This window comes from Oncorhynchus kisutch, linkage group LG21 (genome assembly GCF_002021735.2).
Source record: "Oncorhynchus kisutch isolate 150728-3 linkage group LG21, Okis_V2, whole genome shotgun sequence".
Taxonomy (NCBI): Eukaryota; Metazoa; Chordata; class Actinopteri; order Salmoniformes; family Salmonidae; genus Oncorhynchus; species Oncorhynchus kisutch.
Genome location: NC_034194.2, coordinates 10,958,875 through 10,980,965, shown reverse-complemented (window position 1 = coordinate 10,980,965; position 22,091 = coordinate 10,958,875). Strand labels below are relative to the sequence as shown.

The window sequence follows — 22,091 nt, the reverse complement described above, 5'->3', positions numbered from 1 at the left end:
CAAGGGGTGTGAATACTTTCTGAAGTGTATTAGACTGGCTGGGAATGTATTTAATTTGCCTGTTTTAATTTAATTCTATTTGCCTCAGTCTGTTTCTCATATCTCATCATCAGACACCTTTTAAGTGTTGTTTTCATTTTATTTTACCCCATGTTAAACGTGTTTCCTATCTCCCTGGTATTCCCCCACTCCCTCTAGCCATATTTCCCCCATCATGTTTACCAGCTGCCACGTCAGTACATGGGCACTTTCCCTGTTCATGCACCTCCACCACGTCCATTCCCACTTAAAAGTGGCTTTCCCCGGGATCCGAGCAGTGGACACGTAAGTATTAGACTTAGCCAGTACGTCATAGTGCATAGATAGAAGTAGTGCATCTAGAATGGCATCTCTGGATGTATAAACATGTACATTTTAATTAGCTTCTACATGATTGTTTAAACATCAGAACATTCTGATCGGATTCTACATTTCACACTTTTGTCATTTAGCATACGCTCTTATCCATAGCGACTTACAGTTAGTGCATTCATCTTAAGATAGCTAGGTAAAGACGACAACACATCACTGTCGTGGGAAGTACATTTGTCCTCAATTAAGAAGTTATGAGCAAAGTCAGTGCCCGTAGATTCTAAGAGAGAAGTTAATTTCACAAGAAACACATCCCTCTGTTACAAAAACATGCTGCTCTTTCTTCGTCATACACCCCCCCGCCCCCCACAAACACAGAAACACAATGACCTTGCTACCTCAGCATCAAACTGTCCTAGAAACCACTGAACCCTGCAGATATCAAACACATTTTTCTCATCCTCATGATGAAGACATGCCCCCATTCTCTCGCTCCACTCTCTTTCTTTGTATTTCTGTCTCTCTCTCCGCTCTTTCTTTGTATTTCTCTCTCCCTCTCTCTCAATCCACTCTCTTTTTCTCTATTTCCTGTCTTGAAGATGTCTGCCTCCTTAATGTTTTTTCTCCACTACAACGATGATGTTTGTCAGCTGTATGTCTTCCTAATGTTCTCTACCCACATCCATCCCTGATGAACACCTGCTGTATGCCACTCCCTCCTCACCTTTCCCTCTCTCTTTCCACCTCATTCTCTCTCCTCCTCTCCAAGCCGTTAAATGTACCGTCTTTGAAAAAGAAGCAGGTACTGAAATCATCTGATTTTTGTCCCTAACTCTGGCTTTTTACTCCCTTCGCTAATGCTGCCCTCCTACTACCTAGATCGACAAACTAACCCCTTCCTGAGAAGTGATCTGACCACAGTCCTAGCATGCACCTTTGGAACTCTAGCCTACTCTCTCAAATGGGAACCGGGAGTTACAGGCGTGCTACACTGGACGAGTAACTGTTTCAGAGCACGAGACGCTCCCATTCATGTCAATGAAACCTGGGCGTAAGCGGCGCGGCACCGCGAGAAGCTTGTGTTGCTCGGTGTAAATTTACGCCCTGGTTCTACTTTCAAGAATTTGACATGCCGCTCACGCCCAAGAACACTTGATAAAGTGTCTCGCGTTCTTCTCATGCCTGCAAAAGCTACGCTTCCAGTGTTGCAGCTAAAATGGACTGTTATTGCGACGCTCTAGCTCTCTTGTTAGGATACTAACTGATGTAGATACTGAACACTACAAGGCTGCTGACTAGTGAAATATTTGATCTGCTCATAGTGCTTCTGTCCTTAATATTGCAATACTGCTTAAGGCCTATTTTCAATGACACGTTTTGGAACCTTGTAAGATACATGTTTGATTTAGTCACTTGTACAGTCTCTATAAGCATTTCAAACATTAGCTGAAGTCCTCTCCTTACCACAAACCCTTACATACTCCCACCTCCCCCACCTCATCAAAGTCGACATGTCCTATGAAGACAGCCCTTCTACTCAGTCAGTGGCATTGCCTGTGGTTTCATGAAGACCTGAAACTAACCCGTTTGAATAAATAATAGTCATGCACCATTTTATTGCTGTGTGCATTCTATCCATACTAGCATCACAGCAATCTAGCACTAGATGTGTATCACTTACCTGTAATATTTTCTCCATTCGTCTTTGGTGAGGTGTGTGGTGTCATATCTAACTCAAAGAAATAGAATCACTAGAACGGACATCCTCATTCAAGTCAATTCAATGGTCTGAGGGGATATCCGTTATTGTGATTCTATTTCAATGGTATATCTCTTGCGTTAGTGAGTAACCTAGTAGTAGTAAATACTTTACAGATAACAGGAAGTGATGTCATTTCCTCCTCACAGATAACATCCAAGGTGTTTTACCATACAGTATTCTCTCATCCACTCACTGACAATGTTTGGTCTGGGCCTAATGTCGTGACAACCTCTAATAACCCATAGTCTACATCCCATTGCCATACTGTACCATGCTATATTCACCCTAGGAGAACGCCACTCTCATCAACAACCCATTATAGATCAGATATTATATTTCTCTCATACTGTACCTACTCATGGTTTATGTGGCCTACGTTCTCTTCATGTTGCTCTCCCCTATACCATGCCTTTATACCTTTGCAGGTTTGAACGGAGTTTCAGCATGGAACTCTTATTTTATGTGATTCTATGTTATTCAATTTTTACCCAGACTGGCAGAGCATACTACAATAGTGAGATACATAATAACTTGAAAGGGGAGAAATTGTATTCGGAATTCTAACGTCCATCAAATAGCTATTCACCCAGGTTTTGTCCTTCAGCTGTACCTGTCATTGACAATGTGTTCTGGACCTGTTTGTGTGTGTGTGTGTCAGGGTTCTGCCTCTGTGGTGTCGGCCACCCCGGGCATCCTCCTGAGCTCCATGAACACAGACGCAGTGTGTGAGCGCGTCAAACAGATCGAGGGCATCGACCAGAGCATGCTGGTCCAGTACACAGCCACCATCAAGAAGGTGAGCTTGAGAGAGAGAGAGAGAGAGAGAGGGAGGGAGGGTATTTCTGACATCTCTCCATTACTTCTCTCCCTCAGGCTAATGTGAACGGCAGAGTTCTGACCCAGTGCAACATCGATGAACTGAAGAATGAGATGAAAATGAACTTTGGAGACTGGCAGCTCTTCAGAGGAACGGTGAGTACTTTGGCTCTAACTTTGCTCTTACCTGTTTCTTTTTATTGTGTAGTGTATTTACCATCAGCTTTAACAGTGGACACTGCTGTTACAGTATGGTTCTTAACTCCGTACGGTGTCTATCCACTCTGCCCAAAATGCGCTTTGGTGATGAAATTTCACGTCCTTATGTTATAAAATAAATTTTTACTAAGACAAATAGTATTCATGTTCTGAATCATTCAGTGGGGTCTTTCTCTAACAAATCATTAACATTATATCCAAAGAGTTGGATTTCGTACCTAATACATCCTATGATAAGCACCGAGCTCTGTTGACATAGCTGTGCATGTTTCTCGTAAACAACTTTTGTCACTTTTACATTTTGTGGTCGTTGTCTTCAAAGTTGTTTCTGCGGATCACAAACGCAAAATTAGCATGACACGAGCTGAATTAAATGTAAAAGGCTTTGAAAATAAAAAGCTTATACAGATGTAGGATCTTAATTTGAGCCAGTTTGCTACAGAAGGAACATAATCCTGCAGCAACAGGAAATGTGAATTATTATGTGGATCATTGTTCATGTACATTTTTTGTAGGGGTTAATACATTCTTTGTTAGGGCAAATCAAGTCTGACATTTTAAAGTGGAAATTACAAACTTTAGATGTCTGGTGACATGACTGAATACAAACAGTGCAGCTATTCCCTCTGCAAGGCTATCAAACAAGCTAAGTGCCAGTACAGAGACAAAGTAGAATCTCAATTCAACGGCTCAGACACAAGAGGCATGTGGCAGGGTCTACAGTCAATCACGGACTACAGGAAGAAACCCAGCCCAGTCACGGACCAGGATGTCTTGCTCCCAGGCAGACTAAATAACTTTTTTGCCCGCTTTGAGGACAATACAGTGCCACCGACACGGCCTGCAACGAAAACATGCGGTCTCTCCTTCACTGCAGCCGAAGTGAGTAAGACATTTAGACGTGTTAACCCTCGCAAGGCTGCAGGCCCAGACGGCATCCCCAGCCGCGCCCTCAGCATGCGCAGACCAGCTGGCCGGTGTGTTTACGGACATATTCAATCAATCCCTATACCAGTCTGCTGTTCCCACATGCTTCAAGAGGGCCACCATTGTTCCTGTTCCCAAGAAAGCTAAGGTAACTGAGCTAAACGACTACCGCCCCGTAGCACTCACATCCGTCATCATGAAGTGCTTTGAGAGACTAGTCAAGGACCATATCACCTCCACCCTACCAGACACCCTTGACCCACTCCAATTTGCTTACCGCCCAAATAGGTCCACAGACGATGCAATCTCAACCACACTGCACACTGCCCTAACCCATCTGGACAAGAGGAATACCTATGTGAGAATGCTGTTCATCGACTACAGCTCGGCATTCAACACCATAGTACCCTCCAAGCTCGTCATCAAGCTCGAGACCCTGGGTCTCGACCCCGCCCTGTGCAACTGGGTACTGGACTTCCTGACGGGCCGCCCCCAGGTGGTGAGGGTAGGCAACAACATCTCCTCCCCGCTGATCCTCAACACTGGGGCCCCACAAGGGTGCGTTCTGAGCCCTCTCCTGTACTCCCTGTTCACCCACGACTGCGTGGCCATGCACGCCTCCAACTCAATCATCAAGTTTGCGGACGACACAACAGTGGTAGGCTTGATTACCAATAACGACGAGACGGCCTACAGGGAGGAGGTGAGGGCCCTCGGAGTGTGGTGTCAGGAAAATAACCTCACACTCAACGTCAACAAAACTAAGGAGATGATTGTGGACTTCAGGAAACAACAGAGGGAACACCCCCCCCATCCACATCGATGGAACAGTAGTGGAGAGGGTAGCAAGTTTTAAGTTCCTCGGCATACACATCACAGACAAACTGAATTGGTCCACTCACACAGACAGCATCGTGAGGAAGGCGCAGCAGCGCCTCTTCAACCTCAGGAGGCTGAAGAAATTTGGCTTGTCACCAAAAGCACTCACAAACTTCTACAGATGCACAATCGAGAGCATCCTGGCGGGCTGTATCACCGCCTGGTATGGCAACTGCACCGCCCTCAACCGTAAGGCTCTCCAGAGGGTAGTGAGGTCTGCACAACGCATCACCGGGGGCAAACTACCTGCCCTCCAGGACACCTACACCACCCGATGCTACAGGAAGGCCATAAAGATCATCAAGGACATCAACCACCCGAGCCACTGCCTGTTCACCCCGCTGTCATCCAGAAGGCGAGGTCAGTACAGGTGCATCAAAGCTGGGACCGAGAGACTGAAAAACAGCTTCTATCTCAAGGCCATCAGACTGTTAAACAGCCACCACTAACATTGAGTGGCTACTGCCAACACACTGTCAATGACACTGACTCTACTCCAGCCACTTTAATCATGGGAATTGATGGGAAATGATGTAAATATATCACTAGCCACTTTAAACAATGCTACCTTATATAATGTTACTTACCCTACATTATTCATCTCATATGCATACGTAGATACTGTACTCTATATCATCGACTGCATCCTTATGTAATACATGTATCACTAGCCACTTTAACTACGCCACTTGGTTTACATACTCATCTCATATGTATATACTGTACTCTATCATCTACTGTATCTTGCCTATGCTGCTCTGTACCATCACTCATTCATATATCCTTATGTACATATTCTTTATCCCCTTACACTGTGTATAAGACAGTAGTTTTTTTGGAATTGTTAGTTAGATTACTTGTTCGTTATTACTGCATTGTCGGAACTAGAAGCACAAGCATTTCGCTACACTCGCATTAACATCTGCTAACCATGTGTATGTGACAAATAAAATTTGATTTGATTTGATTATTTAAACCTTGAGTACACTACAAGATTGCATTTCCGGCTGTGCAGGAAAATAGTCAGCAACAAAAGAGAGATCAAATTAAGATCTTACATCTGTAAATTCAGTGCTCCATTGACATTTCACAGCGATACGTTTGTTTTTGTGAGAAATATTTGAAAAATAACAGGAATTTCCAATTACAAATGAAAAGCATATGCTAAAATATGAAAATATTACATGTCATGTTTCAAAATCAATATACATCTTACCTCTATATTGTTTCAAATTCATTAAAAAAGATAACAAGTTCAACAGGAAAGTGAGCCTGTCAGGTAGCCTGTATAGCCTTAATTCTTGCACAGAATCCAGCCTAGCTGACATGATGCAATTTTCCAGATTTTTGACCACACTTATTCTCTGGCCTCCATTGATTTAGTCACCATAATGCTGGCCTATTCTACAAGGGTAAATCTCCAATAACTTTTTAACAGATTACTATAGCCACATGAGGTTTGGATTTCTTAAAGGGTTATAATATTACCCATTGGTCAAAATATGTGTTTTTGATTGGACACCCTAAACCCAGTCATCTGTAGTCCTCCTCCTACATATTCTTCTTCTAGGTGTTGGAGATGCGTCACGTGGAGAGCCAGGTGCTTCATGAGGAGGCTCCCAGCGAGATGGGCAGCAGTGTGATGGGCCACGGGGAACCAAGGCGCCAGGTCGCCCCGCCCCAAGTTGGCGCCGCCAACCTCGACGCCAACTCACCAATGTACAGCTTCAACCTGAGCTTTGAGGAGCTAAGCAACGTGGGACTGGATGAGCCTCCCAGGAACAGCAACAACACATGGATGGTGAGTGACTGGTGGTATTTTCCATTGTAGAGAGGTCTATATTGCATCATTATATTACATTGACAGAATGACTGGTATTGAATAACTATATGTACAGAACCATAATTTAAGTCGTTGACCTGTATGAAAACCAAATGATAGCCAATTTGCCTTCATGTACACTACCGGTCAAATTTTTAGAACACCTACTCATCGTGGGTTTTTCTTTATTTTTACTATTTTCTACATTGTAGAATAATAGTGAAGACATCGAAACTATGACATAACACATATGGAATCATGTAATAACCAAATAAGTGTTAAACAAATCAAAATATATTTGAGATTCTTCAAATAGCCACCCTTTGCCTTGTTTACAGCTTTGCACACTCTTGGCATTCTCTCAACCAGCTTCACCTGGAATGCTTTTCCAACAGTCTTGAAGGAGTTTTCACATATGCTGAGCACATTTTGGCTGCTTTTCCTTCACTATGCAGTCCGACTCATCCCAAACCAACTCAATTCGGTGGAGGCCAGGTCATCTGGTGCAGCACTCCATCACTCTCCTTCTTGGTCGAATAGCCCTTACACAGCCTGGAGGTGTGTTGGGTCATTGTCCTGTTGAAAAACAAATGTCCCACTAAGCCCAAACCAGATGGGATGGATGGCGTATCGCTGCAGAATGCTGTGGTAGCCGTGCTGGTTAAATATGCCTTGAATTCTAAATAAATCACAGACAGTGTCACCAGCAAAGCACTGTCACACCATAACACCTCATCCTCCATGCTTTACGGTGGGAAATACACATGCGGAGATCATCTGTTCACCCACACCGCGTCTTTTTTTTTTTTTTTTTTTTTTTTTTTTGGAACCAAAAATCTTAAATTTGGACCAAAGGACAAATTTCCACCAGTCTAAATGTCCATTGCTCATGTTTCTTGGCCCAAGAAAGGCCTTATCTTCTTATTGGTGTCCTTTAGTAGTGGTTTCTTTGCAGCAATTCGATCATGAAGGCCTGATTCACGCAGTCTCCTCTGAACAGTTGATGTTGAGATATGTCTGTTGCTTTAACTTTGTAAAGCATTTGGACTGCAATTTCTGAGGCTGGTAACTCTAATGAACGTATCCTCTGCAGCAGAGGTAACTCTGGGTCGTCCATTCCTTTGGCGGTCATCATGAGAGCCAGTTTCATTATAGCGCTTGATGGTTTTTGCGACTGCCCTTGAAGAAACTTTCAAAGTTATTGAAATTTTCCATATTGACTGACCTTCATGTCTTAAAGTAATGATGGACTGTTGTTTCTCTTTGCTTATTTGAGCTGTTCTTACCATAATATGGACTTGGTCTTTTACCAAATAGGGCTATCTTCTGTATACCCGCACTACCTTGTCACAACACAACTGATTGGCTCAAATGCATTAAGAAGGAAAGAAATTCCACAAACTAACTTTTAAGAAGGCACACCTGTTAATTGAAATGCATTCCAGGTGACTACCTCATTAAGCTGGTTGAGAGAATGCCAAGAGTGTGCAAAGCTGTCATCAAGGCAAAGGGTGGCTATTTGAAGAATCTCAAATCTCAAATATATTTTAATTTGTTTAACACTTATTTGGTTACTACATGATTCCATATATGTTATTTCATAGCTTTGATGTCTTCACTATTATTCTACAATGTAGAAAATAGTAAAAATAAAGAAAAACCCTTGAATGAGTTGGTGTTATAAAACTTTTGAACAGTGGTGTATACTTAGACCACAGATCTAGGCCCTCCTCAGTCTTTCAATGTCTTACTCTATTAAATGTAATGTTTCATAACCTCTCCTCTCCCCAGGCCCCTACCCACCGCACCCCCAGCATGTCCAGCCTCAACTCCCCGGAGTCATCCAACGACATCGTCAAGCTGACGGAAAAGCAGCAATCCGAGTACCGCAACGCCTATCAGGAGTACATCGCCCAAATGGCCACGCTGGAGGTGGGCGGAGGCGGGGGAGAGAAGCCCGTCCAGCCCCACCCCAACCAGTTCATGACCTCCTCCAGCTCCGAAGATAAGACCAAGGACAAGGCTACCGCCAAGAGGAGCACCGCCAAGCCCATCGCTGTAGACGCCCCAGACTTCACCAACGCTGAAGCCCCCCTGGACCCCATCACAGAGGAAGATGAGAAGCAGGACCCCCATGGCTCCTCCAAAGCCTTGCTGGGCCGCAAGGCCTCAGGACCCAGCGACAGGGGGAGCGGCCTGTTTCTGGGAGCCGCCGATCTCAAGTTGAAGAACACCGGCGGGCTGCGTTACCAGAAGCTGACCAGCGATGACGAGGATTCAGAGAACTCCGACACTCCTCTCCTGGGCGACGGGAAGAAGCTTGGTGAAACCAAAGCATCCTCCTGCAGCAGCTCCCTGGCCCTGGCCAAGGGGAAAGAATATCTCTCCGATGCCATGCTGGATAAGAAGGATTCGTCGGACTCTGGCATGCGGTCCAATGAGAGCTCCCCCAACCACTCTCTGCAGGACGAGGAGGCCGACCTTTCCCAGCTGGAAAGGGCCAACCTCATCGACCTGGACCAAGAGGAGAGCCAGAGCCTGGCAGCCAGGAAGATGGGTCTGCCCAGCAGCCTGAGTGGCCTCCAGGACCCAGCCGTGGCCCGCATGTCCATCTGCTCCGAGGACCAGTGCAGCCTGCTGGCCAGCAGCCCCGAAGAGAGCTGGCCCTCGTCCAAGAGCTACAACCTGAACCGCACGCCCAGCAACACCACCCTCAACAACAACACCAACGCCCAGCAGCAGCGTTGCCCAGGGCAGTGTGCTCCGGTAGGGTCGACCGACACTACCTGCTCCACTCCTACCTCCTCCTCCACCAGCGAGATCATCGTCTCCCCGGGTTCTGGCACCACCAAGTCCGGGCCGCAGAACGAGAACGTGCGCGTGGTGCACCTGAAGCGGGGTCTGAATCCCGGGGATCCCCCTGAGATCACCAGCGTGTCCTCCGACACCGTCACCTTCGGAGAGGAGCGCGAGAGCATCCTGTGAGCCTTCCCGCCAACACCGTACCCAGGAGGGAGACCCCTGGAGAGCACTCAATCAGTAGATCTTTGGTGTGGTAGTCTGAACAACGCATGAGTAGCAAGGTACAGTAGCTAGCTAAATGGGTAGATAAATGAAGATTTTAGGGCTATATGTTCCTAGTTGTGTACTATGTAGATAGCATCGTTAAACCGGCCTGATTTTGCGTGCTCACATTCTGTTTTACTTCAGTGAAATAAAAGGCACAACGGTCTGTCTGGTTTCACGAGGCTACTATGTACTGTAGAGGCAGCGTACTGATGTTGTATTGTGTATTTTTATCATCTGAAGTGAAGTGACCCATACTATCGTGGTAGTTAGTTACTTACAGTATAATTGACAACTATTTGTGAATTCTCCTGCACTAGAGCAAGCATTTTAAGCTTGAGTGCCAGTCGGTTTGTGCTATCAGGCCAACTTCTTGTCACTCATTGTCATGCCAAGGGATTTGACAATGAGCAATGGAGTTGGCAAGAGCACAAATCTATCCGGGACCAGTCTAAGAGCATGTGCCAACAGTATTATTCTTAGCTGCTGCTCCCTGTGTGTGTCAACTAGTGATGTATGGAGCTTGTGGGTTCTGTACAATAGAAGATCGATGAAGAATAAATGCAAATGAACGTGTGAGCCAATTGAACAGAAGTGTGTGTGTGTAGGATCTGTCTTTGCCGTGTCTCAGCAAATGTCGTGGAGGAGACTCAACTGAACTGTTCTGCAATGTTGCTATAGCCACAGGACTTTTAACTATGCTTGCATCCCAAATGGCACCCTATTCCCTATAAAGTCCACCACATTTGACCAGCGCTATGGGGCCCTTCTTACAACACTAACAAACATTTGAGGATAAAAGGGAGGGGACGTTGACACTAATAATAGACAAGTGCTAAGAAAAAATGTAGAACGTAGTATGTTCAGAAAAGTTATTGCTCTCCAGAAAAATTCAGTTGCATTCACCATGTGATAAATTGGGACTGTATGTACGCTTCTTTGTAATGAACAGTGGTTGTAAAATCATTTTGGTTTATTAAATGTCATGGTCTGTCTCGTCCCGTAACACTATGTATCCAATGCCATTGAAATGTACATCTGATAAGCATATGGCATCGGATTCACAAATCTGGCTACAGATTATGACCCGTGCCATGCATATGCAAATTAGTTTGACATCTGTGCAAGTGTCAGAGTGCCCTCCTATGTGTAGCATGCACTGTGATGTTCTATGGTGTATTTTACCCAGTCTGATGATAATCGTGTCGGAGAAAAAAAATAAGAAAATAGGGGATTTGATCTATAAAGGAAAATAAGTTAATTTTGCCATCAGACATTAATTGGACTGTAAAAAATAAAATCTGGATGTTGGCCGTATACAGAGTCTGACCTCGTTTGTTCCCACGTAGGCGTGTTGGAAATGATATGTATGGACCAGTATGTTCTCATATAGCAGTTTCTTCTTAACGTCCACCAGCAGGAGGCGTGCTCCACCCATGCAAAAATAGTAGTAAGCATCTTAATATGTAATAATATGCCATTTTATCCAAAGTAACTTACAGTCATGGGGCATAAGTTATTTATGTATGGGTTGTCCCGGGAATCATGATGCTTTCCCTGGCATTGAAAGCATCATGCTCTACCAACTGAGCTACAGAGAACCACCAGTGACTAGATGGGCACCAGCCCACCATCCTGGATATGATTAGTAACTGCAATACATTGAGTCTTGTTATGTGGTCTTCCTAATGATAGTCTGAATCTTTCAGATACATTTAAAAGCAAGTTAATGGAATGCAGTTCCACCATCCTTCGACGTAAAAGAAGGTCCAGTGACAATGTTGAAAATTGTCAGTTGTTGGAACTCTGTATATTTACACCACTTACAAAGTTCCAATATAATCCCTCATAAAACATAATATGGATATGAACATAATTGTACAGTATAAGGAATCTAATTTATTATTGTATAAAAGTGCAATTTACAACATTCCTCATTATATTCTCTGCAACCAATCTGATACTATACAGGCATGATTTTTGTCTTAACATTTATATACAGTGAGTGTCCATTAGTCCGTCTGTAAGAAACAGCAAACATTTAGAGAGTTCTCCTGTGTTTCATGCGCCACCTGCTCAGGAAAAGGCAGAATCCTGTCGTCGAAAGATATCTCGTTTCAATACTATCTTTTCAGTCAGTTATTCTGTCCTTGTGTTTCCATTGTTGGTGAGATATCATTCTTCCGTTGAAAGAAAAATATAAAAGGCCAGTAGATAAATAAAAACTATAAAACACATACTTGTATCTCCTTTTAGGAAAAAATATAAACTTAAGTCAAGAGGAAATCCAGCCAGCCAGTGGAGGTGAACATGGGGTCCTGTTTAAAACACACCTGTAATAGACTGGGGAGAGAAAAGAGGGTAACATTTAGAGAGAAGCCAGGCTAAAGGACAGACAGGGAACTGGACAGTCAGACTGGCGCCTGAGAGGAAGCCACAGTTCTTTTTCTACTTTAACCAAACACTGAAATACTGGTGGAAGTCTGTCCCAAATGGCACCCTTTTCCCTATGTAGCACACTACTTTTAAACAGGGCCCATAGGGCACTACTTAAGGAAATAGGGTGCCATTTGGGACGCACAGGCTGAAATACTGGGCAATCCCTGAGCACCAGATGGAGGCGTCGACACAGTCGGAGGAATAAGTAACATCCTGACAACCTCTAAGTACAACGTGGGAATAGATCTACACTTGCTATAATGATGCTGGCTGGCGCCTGCTTTTACTTACAGACAATTATCTACAGACCAGTAGTTTTCAGAACCCACACACAACCACAGACTGGAGTAGCCATCCAGTCTATTATGTAGCCAGAGCCTATGATATCATGATACAGGTAGGTTAATCAGTGGTGTCAAATGTCAGTCAAGTCAACAATATAACAGTCCATGGACTACCCTTTTCAAAGTGAAACTGATGCCAAGTCTTTATGTCCTTAAAGTTGACCCATTTGAGCGCACCTTTTCTTTTACCTCTCAGCAAAATTACTTTTCCATATGGAAATGGATGCAATAATGGCAGTATTAAAAGGAAATACTTACCCAGTCAGAGGGAGAGTTTAGCTGTCATCAGTCTCTTTGGGGAGCTGGTCATTTGACTGAAAACACACAAGACAACCACTGTTCAATATCACTGTTTACAGAGCGAGGCTACTGGCATTGCTGAGTTAGAACAGTGGCTGTGGTCTAGTTTCTATTAGGTTTCTATTCATTCACCACCAAGCTGTAACTTGTACAATAGCCAACAGTGGCACTTAATCAAATGTAAAAGATTTAGTACATTTTTACATTTATGTAAAGCAGAATATAAGGCTGCTTTGGAAAGAATCTAATAAATATTTGAATATAAGCCTGTAAGCCTTTAACTAAAGTAAGCATATATAACATATTACATAGACTATATGAATACTGTACATGTCAAAGGAGTTAGGCTAAATCAAAATATAGGAACTACAATTGAACAAGCTAGTTTCTGTGTAGCCTACTATGTTTATGTTAGGCTATTTATTTTTCTGAACCATTCCAAAACAGAAGTTCCCTCATTGGAACAAAAAAATGAAGTTATTCTATATTATTCGTAATTTTACCTGAAAGGTGAGGAGGCTGATGTCGGAGTTGATGGTTGCTAAGGGGTTCCTGGGTGATGCTGGCTGTCCCGGTCGCTGCTGCTGATGTTGGCAGCTTGAGATGATTGAGCTCGAGTCCAGTGCAATCTGAAGGTCTAATATATAGTCTATAACATGCTGCAATATCTCAATTTTACTAACGTTCTTGTTCTGCGGGAGGCTGGGCACGAGTTCTTTCAGCTTGGTGTAGCAGTCGTTCATATTGTACAGCAGACTCAGAGGATCATCCATCGGGCTTTTGCTCCGGGCGATGCCGAGGGCATGTTCCGACGAGTTGGTGATGTTGTTTCTCATAGACCGTACAGGACTTATTGCTTTCATGATGACAGTTGTGTGCGATAAGATATTACGCATGAAAGAAGCAGATATCCTATCCCAGACTTCGCTAAATACAATCAGTGTAGTGCGCACGCTGTCAAGTCCTTTTATAAGCCTTGTGCGCGGGGCTGGTCGCGCCTTAGGTCGAACTGCTCGTAGATTGGCTTCCTGGAAGTGTCACTCACTGTCCAAAGCAATGGAATTGGTTCAAATGGAGCACATATTTCCACCCCGCCCATATTTTCCGCATTCTTGAGCAAGTTAAGTGAAGGCGCGCACTGGAGTGACGTTCTTCTCTGTTCATGTGAAAGTCTATTTTGAAGTCATCTGAGTCTGTAGGCTACTTCTGACTGTGGGCCTATAGGTGATCTAAAGGCACATCAGTGTGCCAAATGTAGATTACCTCCTAATTACGCAGAGCCAATTAGGTTACTCGCCAGAGATGTTCACCCCAATAACCATGTATTAGCCTACAGTTCCACGTTCCAGCTATTGATAGCCTATATTGGCCTTTTTTCCATAGAGGGAAATTGCACATTATTTCGTTTCGTGACCCTAGCTCATCTGGAGTGAGTTAACTTTACCATGCGTTAAAGCTGTGCGCAGTTTCCCCATTTCTTACCCACTGGACCAAGTTGAACCCAATCTCATGATTGCTTGGCACCATAGAGCTCAACGCACTCACACTGCAGTAGCTGTAGCGAGTTGCCTGGCTTCGCCGCAAGCTCCCACTTCTACCGACTGCCTGGCGCCAGCGCTGTGACGGCATCCCATTCACAGCAGCACTTGAAGCCAGGCAGGCGCCGCTCTGGCGGCTGCTATGACGACGGGAGCTGTCAGTCAGCGCGCGGGCTCTCAGCTGACTTGAGATGGAGCTCTCACTGTGCCTGGAGTGCCTGGAGCCACACACCTGCACTGGTGGTTTGAGTTTCTCAACACAACTGAACTACTGTTTTCTATCTGTTTACTGTCTTAATTCACTAGCTGTACTAGATGCCAAGGGCTTGTTGTGAGAAAATAGTACAGCGTCCCAACTGGCACCCTATTTCCAACACAGTGCACTTCTTTTGATCAGATCCCTAATGGCACTGGTCAGAAGTGGTGCACTATAGGGAATAGGCTGCCTTTTGGGATAGAGCTGATATCTCATGCGTCCAGTAGTTTTCAGCTACAGGTTTATGTGCTACTTAAACGCCCTACAACAAAGCTTTCTTAGTGTCCAACAAGCATTCTGTGCCCTTAACCTTGTTCTGAACACCCTCAAAACAAAGGTTGTGTGGTTTGTTAAGAAGAAGAGTGCCCCTCTCCCCACAGGTGTGATTACATCCTCTGAGGCTTTAGCGCTTGAGATAGTCACCTCATACAAGTACTTGGGAGTATGGCTAGATGGTACACTGTCCTTCTCTCAGCACATATCAAAGCTGCAGGCTAAAGTTAAATCTAGACTTGGTTTCCTCTATAGTAATAGCTCTTCTTTCACCCCCAGCTGCCAAACTAACCCTGATTCAGATGACCATCCTACCCATGCTAGATTACAGAGACGTAATTTATAGATCCGCAGGTAAGGGTGCTCTCGAGCGGCTAGATGTTCTTTACCATTCGGCCATCAGATTTGCCACCAAAGCTCCTTATAGGATACATCACTGCACTCTATACTCCTCTGTAAACTGGTAATCTCTGTATAACCGTCGCAAGACCCACTGGTTGATGCTTATTTATAAAACCCTCTTAAGCCTCACTCCCCCTATCTGAGATATCTACTGCAGCCCTCATCCTCCACATACAACACCCGTTCTGCCAGTCACATTCTGTTAAACGTCAGTTTTATCTCAATCTCTTAATTCAAAGACTCAATCATGGACACTTACTGACAGTTGTGGCTGCTTTGTGTAATGTATTGTTGTCTCTACCTTCTTGCCCTTTGTGCTGTTGTCTGTGCCAAATAATGTTTGTTCCCTGTTTTGTGCTGCTACCATGTTGTGCTGCTACCATGTTGTGCTGCTGCCATGTTGTCATGTTGTGTTGCTGCCATGCTATGTTGTTGTCTAGGTCTCTCTTTATGTAGTGTTGTGTTGTCTCTCTTGTCATGATTGTGTGTTTTGTCCTATATTTTATTTGATTTATTTTGACTTTTAATCCCAGCCCCCGTCCCCGCAGGAGGCCTTTTGCCTTTGGTAGGCTCTCATTGTAAATAAGAATTTGTTCTTAACTGACTTGCCTAGTTAAAAAAAAGTTTAAATAAAATAAAAAATACTGTATAGGTCTGTGTCAAAGTAATTTAAGTACTTTTCAGGAGTATTTAAGACAATGGAAAATGGACATTCAAAATAGAGATAAACAGTGTAAAACACAGTCATTGATCAGCAACGGTTAAGATCAATATGAAAATGGGTCACTGACTCCAAGCATTCTGTACTTCTGGTCAGAAGTAGAGTACTATACAGGAATAGAGTGCCTTTTGAGATGTACAGAACCCTCATTATGCATTTTCCATGGTCACTCTTCTCTTCCCAAGTTGCTGGATACAGTAGCATGTACGCACATTCCCTGTTTCAAATTGATGATGCAAACAACCTGCACAAAATAAACCGTAGACTCTTAATAAGGTAAGGGGAAAAAGAGCACATTGATGTTTTCATGATATTCAACTGGGGAGGAAGAAGACCTGGAGTAGTTGTGAAAATATTACGGCTTTCCAGCATTCATAAGAGAGTGAATGTGTTCATTTTGTCATATTTACTGAAAGTTTCACTTTGTGGTATTTTCCTCCCGCTCGTCAATGTTGCACATTATCCAACAGGGGCAGTATTACAGGGTTTATGTTTTGTCATAGATTATTTTCTTTGGACAAAATGCTTGTTGAAGCTGGGACAGCATTTAAATCGCATCTCAGAGCAACTGTTACTCATCCATCAGAATTAACTCAGCGCCCTATAACACCTTATAGGAAATTGGATGCCATTTGGGATGCACACTGTCACAATGGTAAGGGCTTTTGGCTGCAACCATTTGAGTACTTATTCTCAGCACTTCCTTTTCTGGGCCCCTTTTCAAACTTACCGAGAATGTAGCAGTTCTTTTGAGGACATGTTTTATAAGGAGGGGGTTAAGTGGCCAAAGTGAAATTTGGATGTTTAGAAAAGTTTTTTAATTTTCCGTCATTGGATATCCATATAATTTGGTGAGCTATTCCTCACAATGCCACTGGCTGTCTGCATCTCTCTTCTTACACACAGCCTTGACCAGGGTGGAGCCCTTTACATTCGCATTGTTCCTCTGTCCCTGGAAGTCAATCATTATCCGATACCCCTTAGGTAGACGTTCCTGATGAGAGGCCAGGTGATGGGTACCCTTTCCTGAGACTTGAAGATTTGCGTTAGCTCCCTGAGTTTATATATATAAGCTCCCTGAGCTATATATATATATTCAGCGAGCTAAAGCAGTCTCGTTCTATTCATTCTATTTCTATGCATTTAATTGTATCCGATAGGTGAAATCCGGATGATAACATCTGGAAAAACTGGGCCCAGGAGACCCGAATTCGATCCCAGTTGGTCTCACAAGAGCAGCTCAGTACAGACTCAATACAGTCTGTACTCCTCATGGGTACAATCTGATCAGAGTAGACAGTATTGGCATCCCAAATAGCAACCTATTCCCTATGTAGGGCACTACGTAGGGAATAGGGTACCATTTTGGATGCACAGAATCTGACACACTGGTTAGTCGAGGTAATTCAGGTATTATGTACATGTAGGTAGGGTTATTAACATGACTATGCATAGTTAATAACAGAGAGTAGCAGCAGCATAACAGAGCAATGCAAATAGTCTGGATAGCCATTTGATTACATATTCAGGAGTCTTATGGCTTGGGGGTGGAAGCTGTTTAGAAGCCTCGTGGACCTAGACTTGGCACTCCTGTACCGCTTACCGTGACTTGAGAGGGTGATCACACAGTCGTCCGTTTGTCAGCAGCTATCAGTTCACTCCTGTTGGTTCAATGCGTTCACGCAATCATGTCAGGATTTGTCCTAGGGAGAACTTTCAGGACTTGCACTTTCAAGGGATCCACTTTTATATGACGATTAAGTCTTCTTATTGCTCACAGTGCGGCTTTCTTTCTCTGTGTCTCTCGCTCTCTTTCTCTCTCGCGCTCTGTCTCTCTCTCAATTAAATTAAATTGAAGGGCTTTATTGACATGGGACACATGTTAACATTGCCAAAGTAAGTGAAGTAAATAATTAACAAAAGTGAAATAAACAATACAAATTTACAGTAAACATCACACTCACAGAAGTTCCAAAAGAATAAAAACATTTCAAATGTCTTATTATGTATATACACAGTGCTGTAACAATGTGCAAATAGTTAAAGTACAAAAGGGAAAATAAATAAATATTCGTATTTTTATTTGACCTTGGCAAGTCAGTTAAGAACAAATTCTTATTTGATGGCCAAAAACATAAATATGGGTTGTATTTACAATGGTGTTTGTTCTTCACTGGTTGCCCTTTTTTGTGGCAACAGGTCACACATCTTGCTGCTGTGATGGCACACTGTGGTATTTCACCCAGTAGATATGGGAGTTTATCAAAATTGGGTTTGTTTTCGAATTCTTTGTGGATCTGTGTAATCTGATGGATATATGTGTCTCTAAGATGGTCATATATTTGGCAGGTTAGGAAGTGCAGCTCAGTTTCCACCTCATTTTGTGGGAAGTATGCACATAGCCTGTCTTCTCTTGAGAGCCAGGTCTGTCTACGCTTGGGTCAGGTATTCTGCCATAACTCTCTGTTATGGGCCAAATAGCATTCTAGATTTTTTGTTAATTCTTTCCAATGCGTCAAGTAATTATCTTTTTGTTTTCTCATGATTTGGTTGGGTCTAATTGTGTTGCTGCCCTGGGGGAGGGGTCTGTTTGTGAACAGAGCCCCAGGACCAACTTGCTTAGGGGACTCTTCTTCGGATTCATCTCTCTGTAGGTGATGGCTTTGTTATGGATGGTTTGTGAATCGCTTACTTTTAGATGGCTGTAGAATTTATGGCTCGGTAACGGCTGTTTGAAGAAGGTATGGACCAAGGTGCAGCGTGGTACGTGTTCATTATTTTTATTAACTGAACACTGAAATAACAAAAATAACAAGGAGAACGAACAAAACTGAAACAGTTCTGTCTGGTGCAGACGCAAAAACAGAAAACACAAAATAGAACACAAAACATAGAATGCCCACCCCAACTCACGCCCTGACCAAACCAAAATAGAGACATAAGAAGGATTTCTAAGGTCAGGGCGTGACAAGCTCTTTTCTGGATTTTGATAATTAGCAGGTATTGGCCTAATTCTGCTCTGCATGCATTATTTGGTGTTTTACGTTGTACATGAAGGATTTTTGGTGTTTGTCCCATTTTGTGAATTCTTGGTTGGTGAGCAGACCCCATACCTCACAACCATAAAGGGCAATGGGTTCTATAACTGATTCAAGTATTTTTTTGCCAGATCCTAATTGGTATGTCGAATTCTATGTTCCTTTTGATGGCATAGAAGGCCCTTCTTGCCTTGTCTCTCAGCTCGTTCACAGCTTTGTGGAAGTTACCTGTGGCACTGATGTTTAGGCCAAAGTATGTATAGTTTGTGTGCTCTAGGGTAAGTGTTTAGATGGAATTTGTATTTGTGGTCCTGGCGACGGGACCTTTTTCAGAACACCATTATTTTTGTCTTACTGAGATTTAGTGTCAAGGCCCAGGTCTGACAGAATCTGTGCAGAAGATCTAGGTGCTGCTGTAGGCCCTCCTTGGTTGGTGACAGAAGCACCAGATCATCAGCAAACAGTAGACATTTGACTTCAGATTCTAGTAGGGTGAGGCCGGGAGCTGCAGACTGTTCTAGTGCCCTCGCCAATTTGTTGATATATATGTGGAAGAGGGTGGGGCTTAAACTGCATCACCCCATGACCCTCTGGAAATAAATGTGTGTTTTTTTCCCATTTTAACCTCACACTTGTTTGTGTACATGGATTTTATCATGTCGTATGTTTTTCCTTCAACACCCCTTTCCATCAATTTATATAGCAGACCCTCATGCCAAATTGAGTCAAAGGCTTTTTTGAAGTCAACAAAGCATGAGAAGACTTTGCCTTTGTTTTGTTTTTTGTTTTTTTGTCAATTAGGGTGTGCAAGGTGAACACGTGATCTGTCATATGGTAATTTGGTAAAAAGTCAATTTGACATTTGCTAAGTACATTGTTTTCACCGAGGAAATGTACGAACAAGTCTGCTGTTAATGATTATGCAGAGGATTTTCCCATGGTTGCTGTTGACGCATATGGAGACAAATTTGACCAATAACTACCGTGGGGGTAGTTATTGGGGTCAAATTTGTCTCCACTTTTGTGGGTTTGGGCGATCAGGTCTTGGTTCCAAATATTGGGGAAGATGCCAGAGTTAAGGATGATGTTAAAGAGTTTTTTATCATTTCATTGAGGATACCATCAACACCACAGGCCTTTTTGGGTTGGAGGGTTTGTATTTTGTCCTGTAGTTCATTCAGTGGGTTCTTTAATAGTTGATTCTAAGTTTTGTATTTGACATGTATATGTTTGTTTGTTATAGGGCCAAAAAGATTGGATAAGTGGTTTACCCATATATCCCCATTTTGGATAGATACCTCTTTGTGTTGTTTGTTTAGTGTTTACCAATTTTCCCAGAAGTGGTTAGTCTATGGAATCTTCAATTACATTGTGCTGTTCCTCCTTTTTCCATAGTGTATTTCTGTATTGTTTTAGTGATTCACCATACTGAAGGCGTAGACTCAGGTTTTCTGGGTCTCTATGTTTTTGATTGGATAGGTTTCTCAATTTCGTTCTTAGGTTTTTGCATTCTTCATCAAACCATTTGTCATTGTTATACATTTTTCATCGGTTTTGTGTTTGACATTTTTAGATTTGATAGGAAAGCTGAGGGGTCAAATATACGGTTTAGGTTTTCTACTGCCATGTTTACACCTTCACTATTACAGTGGGACATTTTGTCCAGGAAGTTGTCTAAAAGGCATTGAATTTGTTGTTGCCTAATTGTTTTTTGGTAGGTTTCACACTACATTCCTTCCATCTATAGCATTTCTTAATATTATACAGTTCCTTTGGCTTTGATGCTTCATGATTGAGTATTGCTCTGTTCAAGTAGACTGATTTTGCTGTGATCTGATAGGGGTTTCAGTGGGCTGACTGTGGACACAGAGACTCTGGGTTGAGGTCAGTGATAAAGTAGTCTATAGTACTACTGCCAAAAGATGAGCTATAGGTGTAGCTACCATAGGAGTCCCCTCGAAGCCTACCATTGACTACAGTATGTACATACCCAGCATGCGACAGAGCTGCAGGAGTGGTGACCTGTTTTTGTTGGTTATTTTGTCGTATTTTTGTCTAGGGGGGCATATGGAGGAAGGAATGCTGTCACCTCCAGGCTGGTGTTTGTCCCCGTGTGCTGAGGATGTCAAGTTCTTGTCCGGTTCTGGCATTTAGGTCGCCACAGACTAGTACATGTCCCTGGGCCTGGAAATGATTGATTTCCCCCTCCAGGATGGAGAAGCTGTCTTTATTAAAGTATGGGGATTCTAGTGGGGGGATATAGGTAGCACACAGGAGGACATTTGTCTCTGTTAAGATCATTTCCTTTTGAATTTCTAGCCACATGTAAAATGTTCCTGTTTTGATTATTAGAGTGAGTTAGGTCTGCTCTATACCAAATTGGCAACCCCCTGAGTCCCTTCCCTGTTTCACACCTGGTAGTTTGGTGGATGGGACTACCAGCTCTGTGTAACGTAGAGGGCAAGCAGTGGGTCTGTCTCCTCTATACACTGTAAAAAAGTATTTGTTGTTTCAAGTTAATATTTCCAGTGACCTAGTTGCGTGGCCTCTTTCAAACTCAATAGTACTTCACATTTCATGTTATCCTAGCTTTTATTACATTTATTTTGACTAACAATAGACGGTTAATTTTATGTTTGTTAATTGTTTATTTAATATTATTATTTGAATCAACTTAAACCTTGTTATGTTATAATAAATGTGGAGTTCTAATAACTTACGCTACATTAATGTTGACAAATTAAAGACAGTTAAGTCCACTGCTTCATTTCAGTGTAACTTACTATTCTCATTTGAATCAACTTAAACATTTATTACGTCAACAATAAATGTTGAGTTATCATAGCCTTTTGTGTATTTTAGAACATTGATAACAACAAACAAATATACTTGCAACAATGTATTGATCTCTAGAATGCATTTTGATTGTCCTAAAAAA

The 22,091-nt window shown here is 42.9% G+C and overlaps 1 protein-coding gene and 1 long non-coding RNA gene across 7 annotated transcripts in view; one reads left to right on the top strand and one right to left on the bottom strand.

Annotated features, from left to right (window-relative positions):
* Positions 1 to 11,159, top strand: part of kidins220b (kinase D-interacting substrate 220b) — a 42,744-nt gene extending 31,585 nt beyond the window's left edge. For 2 of the 6 annotated variants that reach the window (XM_020455292.2, XM_020455291.2), the window contains exons 26-31: positions 199 to 324; positions 1,121 to 1,153; positions 2,772 to 2,909; positions 2,987 to 3,085; positions 6,525 to 6,755; positions 8,568 to 11,159. In XM_020455292.2, the coding sequence (XP_020310881.1) occupies positions 199 to 324; positions 1,121 to 1,153; positions 2,772 to 2,909; positions 2,987 to 3,085; positions 6,525 to 6,755; positions 8,568 to 9,761 (1,821 nt within the window). In that variant the 3' untranslated portion in view covers positions 9,762 to 11,159. The remainder of the gene's footprint in view (positions 1 to 198; positions 325 to 1,120; positions 1,154 to 2,771; positions 2,910 to 2,986; positions 3,086 to 6,524; positions 6,756 to 8,567) is intronic. The other 4 variants (XM_031800072.1, XM_020455294.2, XM_020455296.2 and 1 more) reach the window with 4 other exon arrangements.
* A 562-nt stretch (positions 11,160 to 11,721) lies between these two features.
* On the bottom strand, positions 11,722 to 13,877 carry LOC109866567 (uncharacterized). Its single transcript, XR_002251703.2, has 3 exons — positions 13,429 to 13,877; positions 12,884 to 12,939; positions 11,722 to 12,185 (listed from the first exon to the last, which is right to left on the bottom strand). It is a non-coding gene; the product is annotated as an uncharacterized LOC109866567 (long non-coding RNA).
* Positions 13,878 to 22,091: the final 8,214 nt, after the last annotated feature.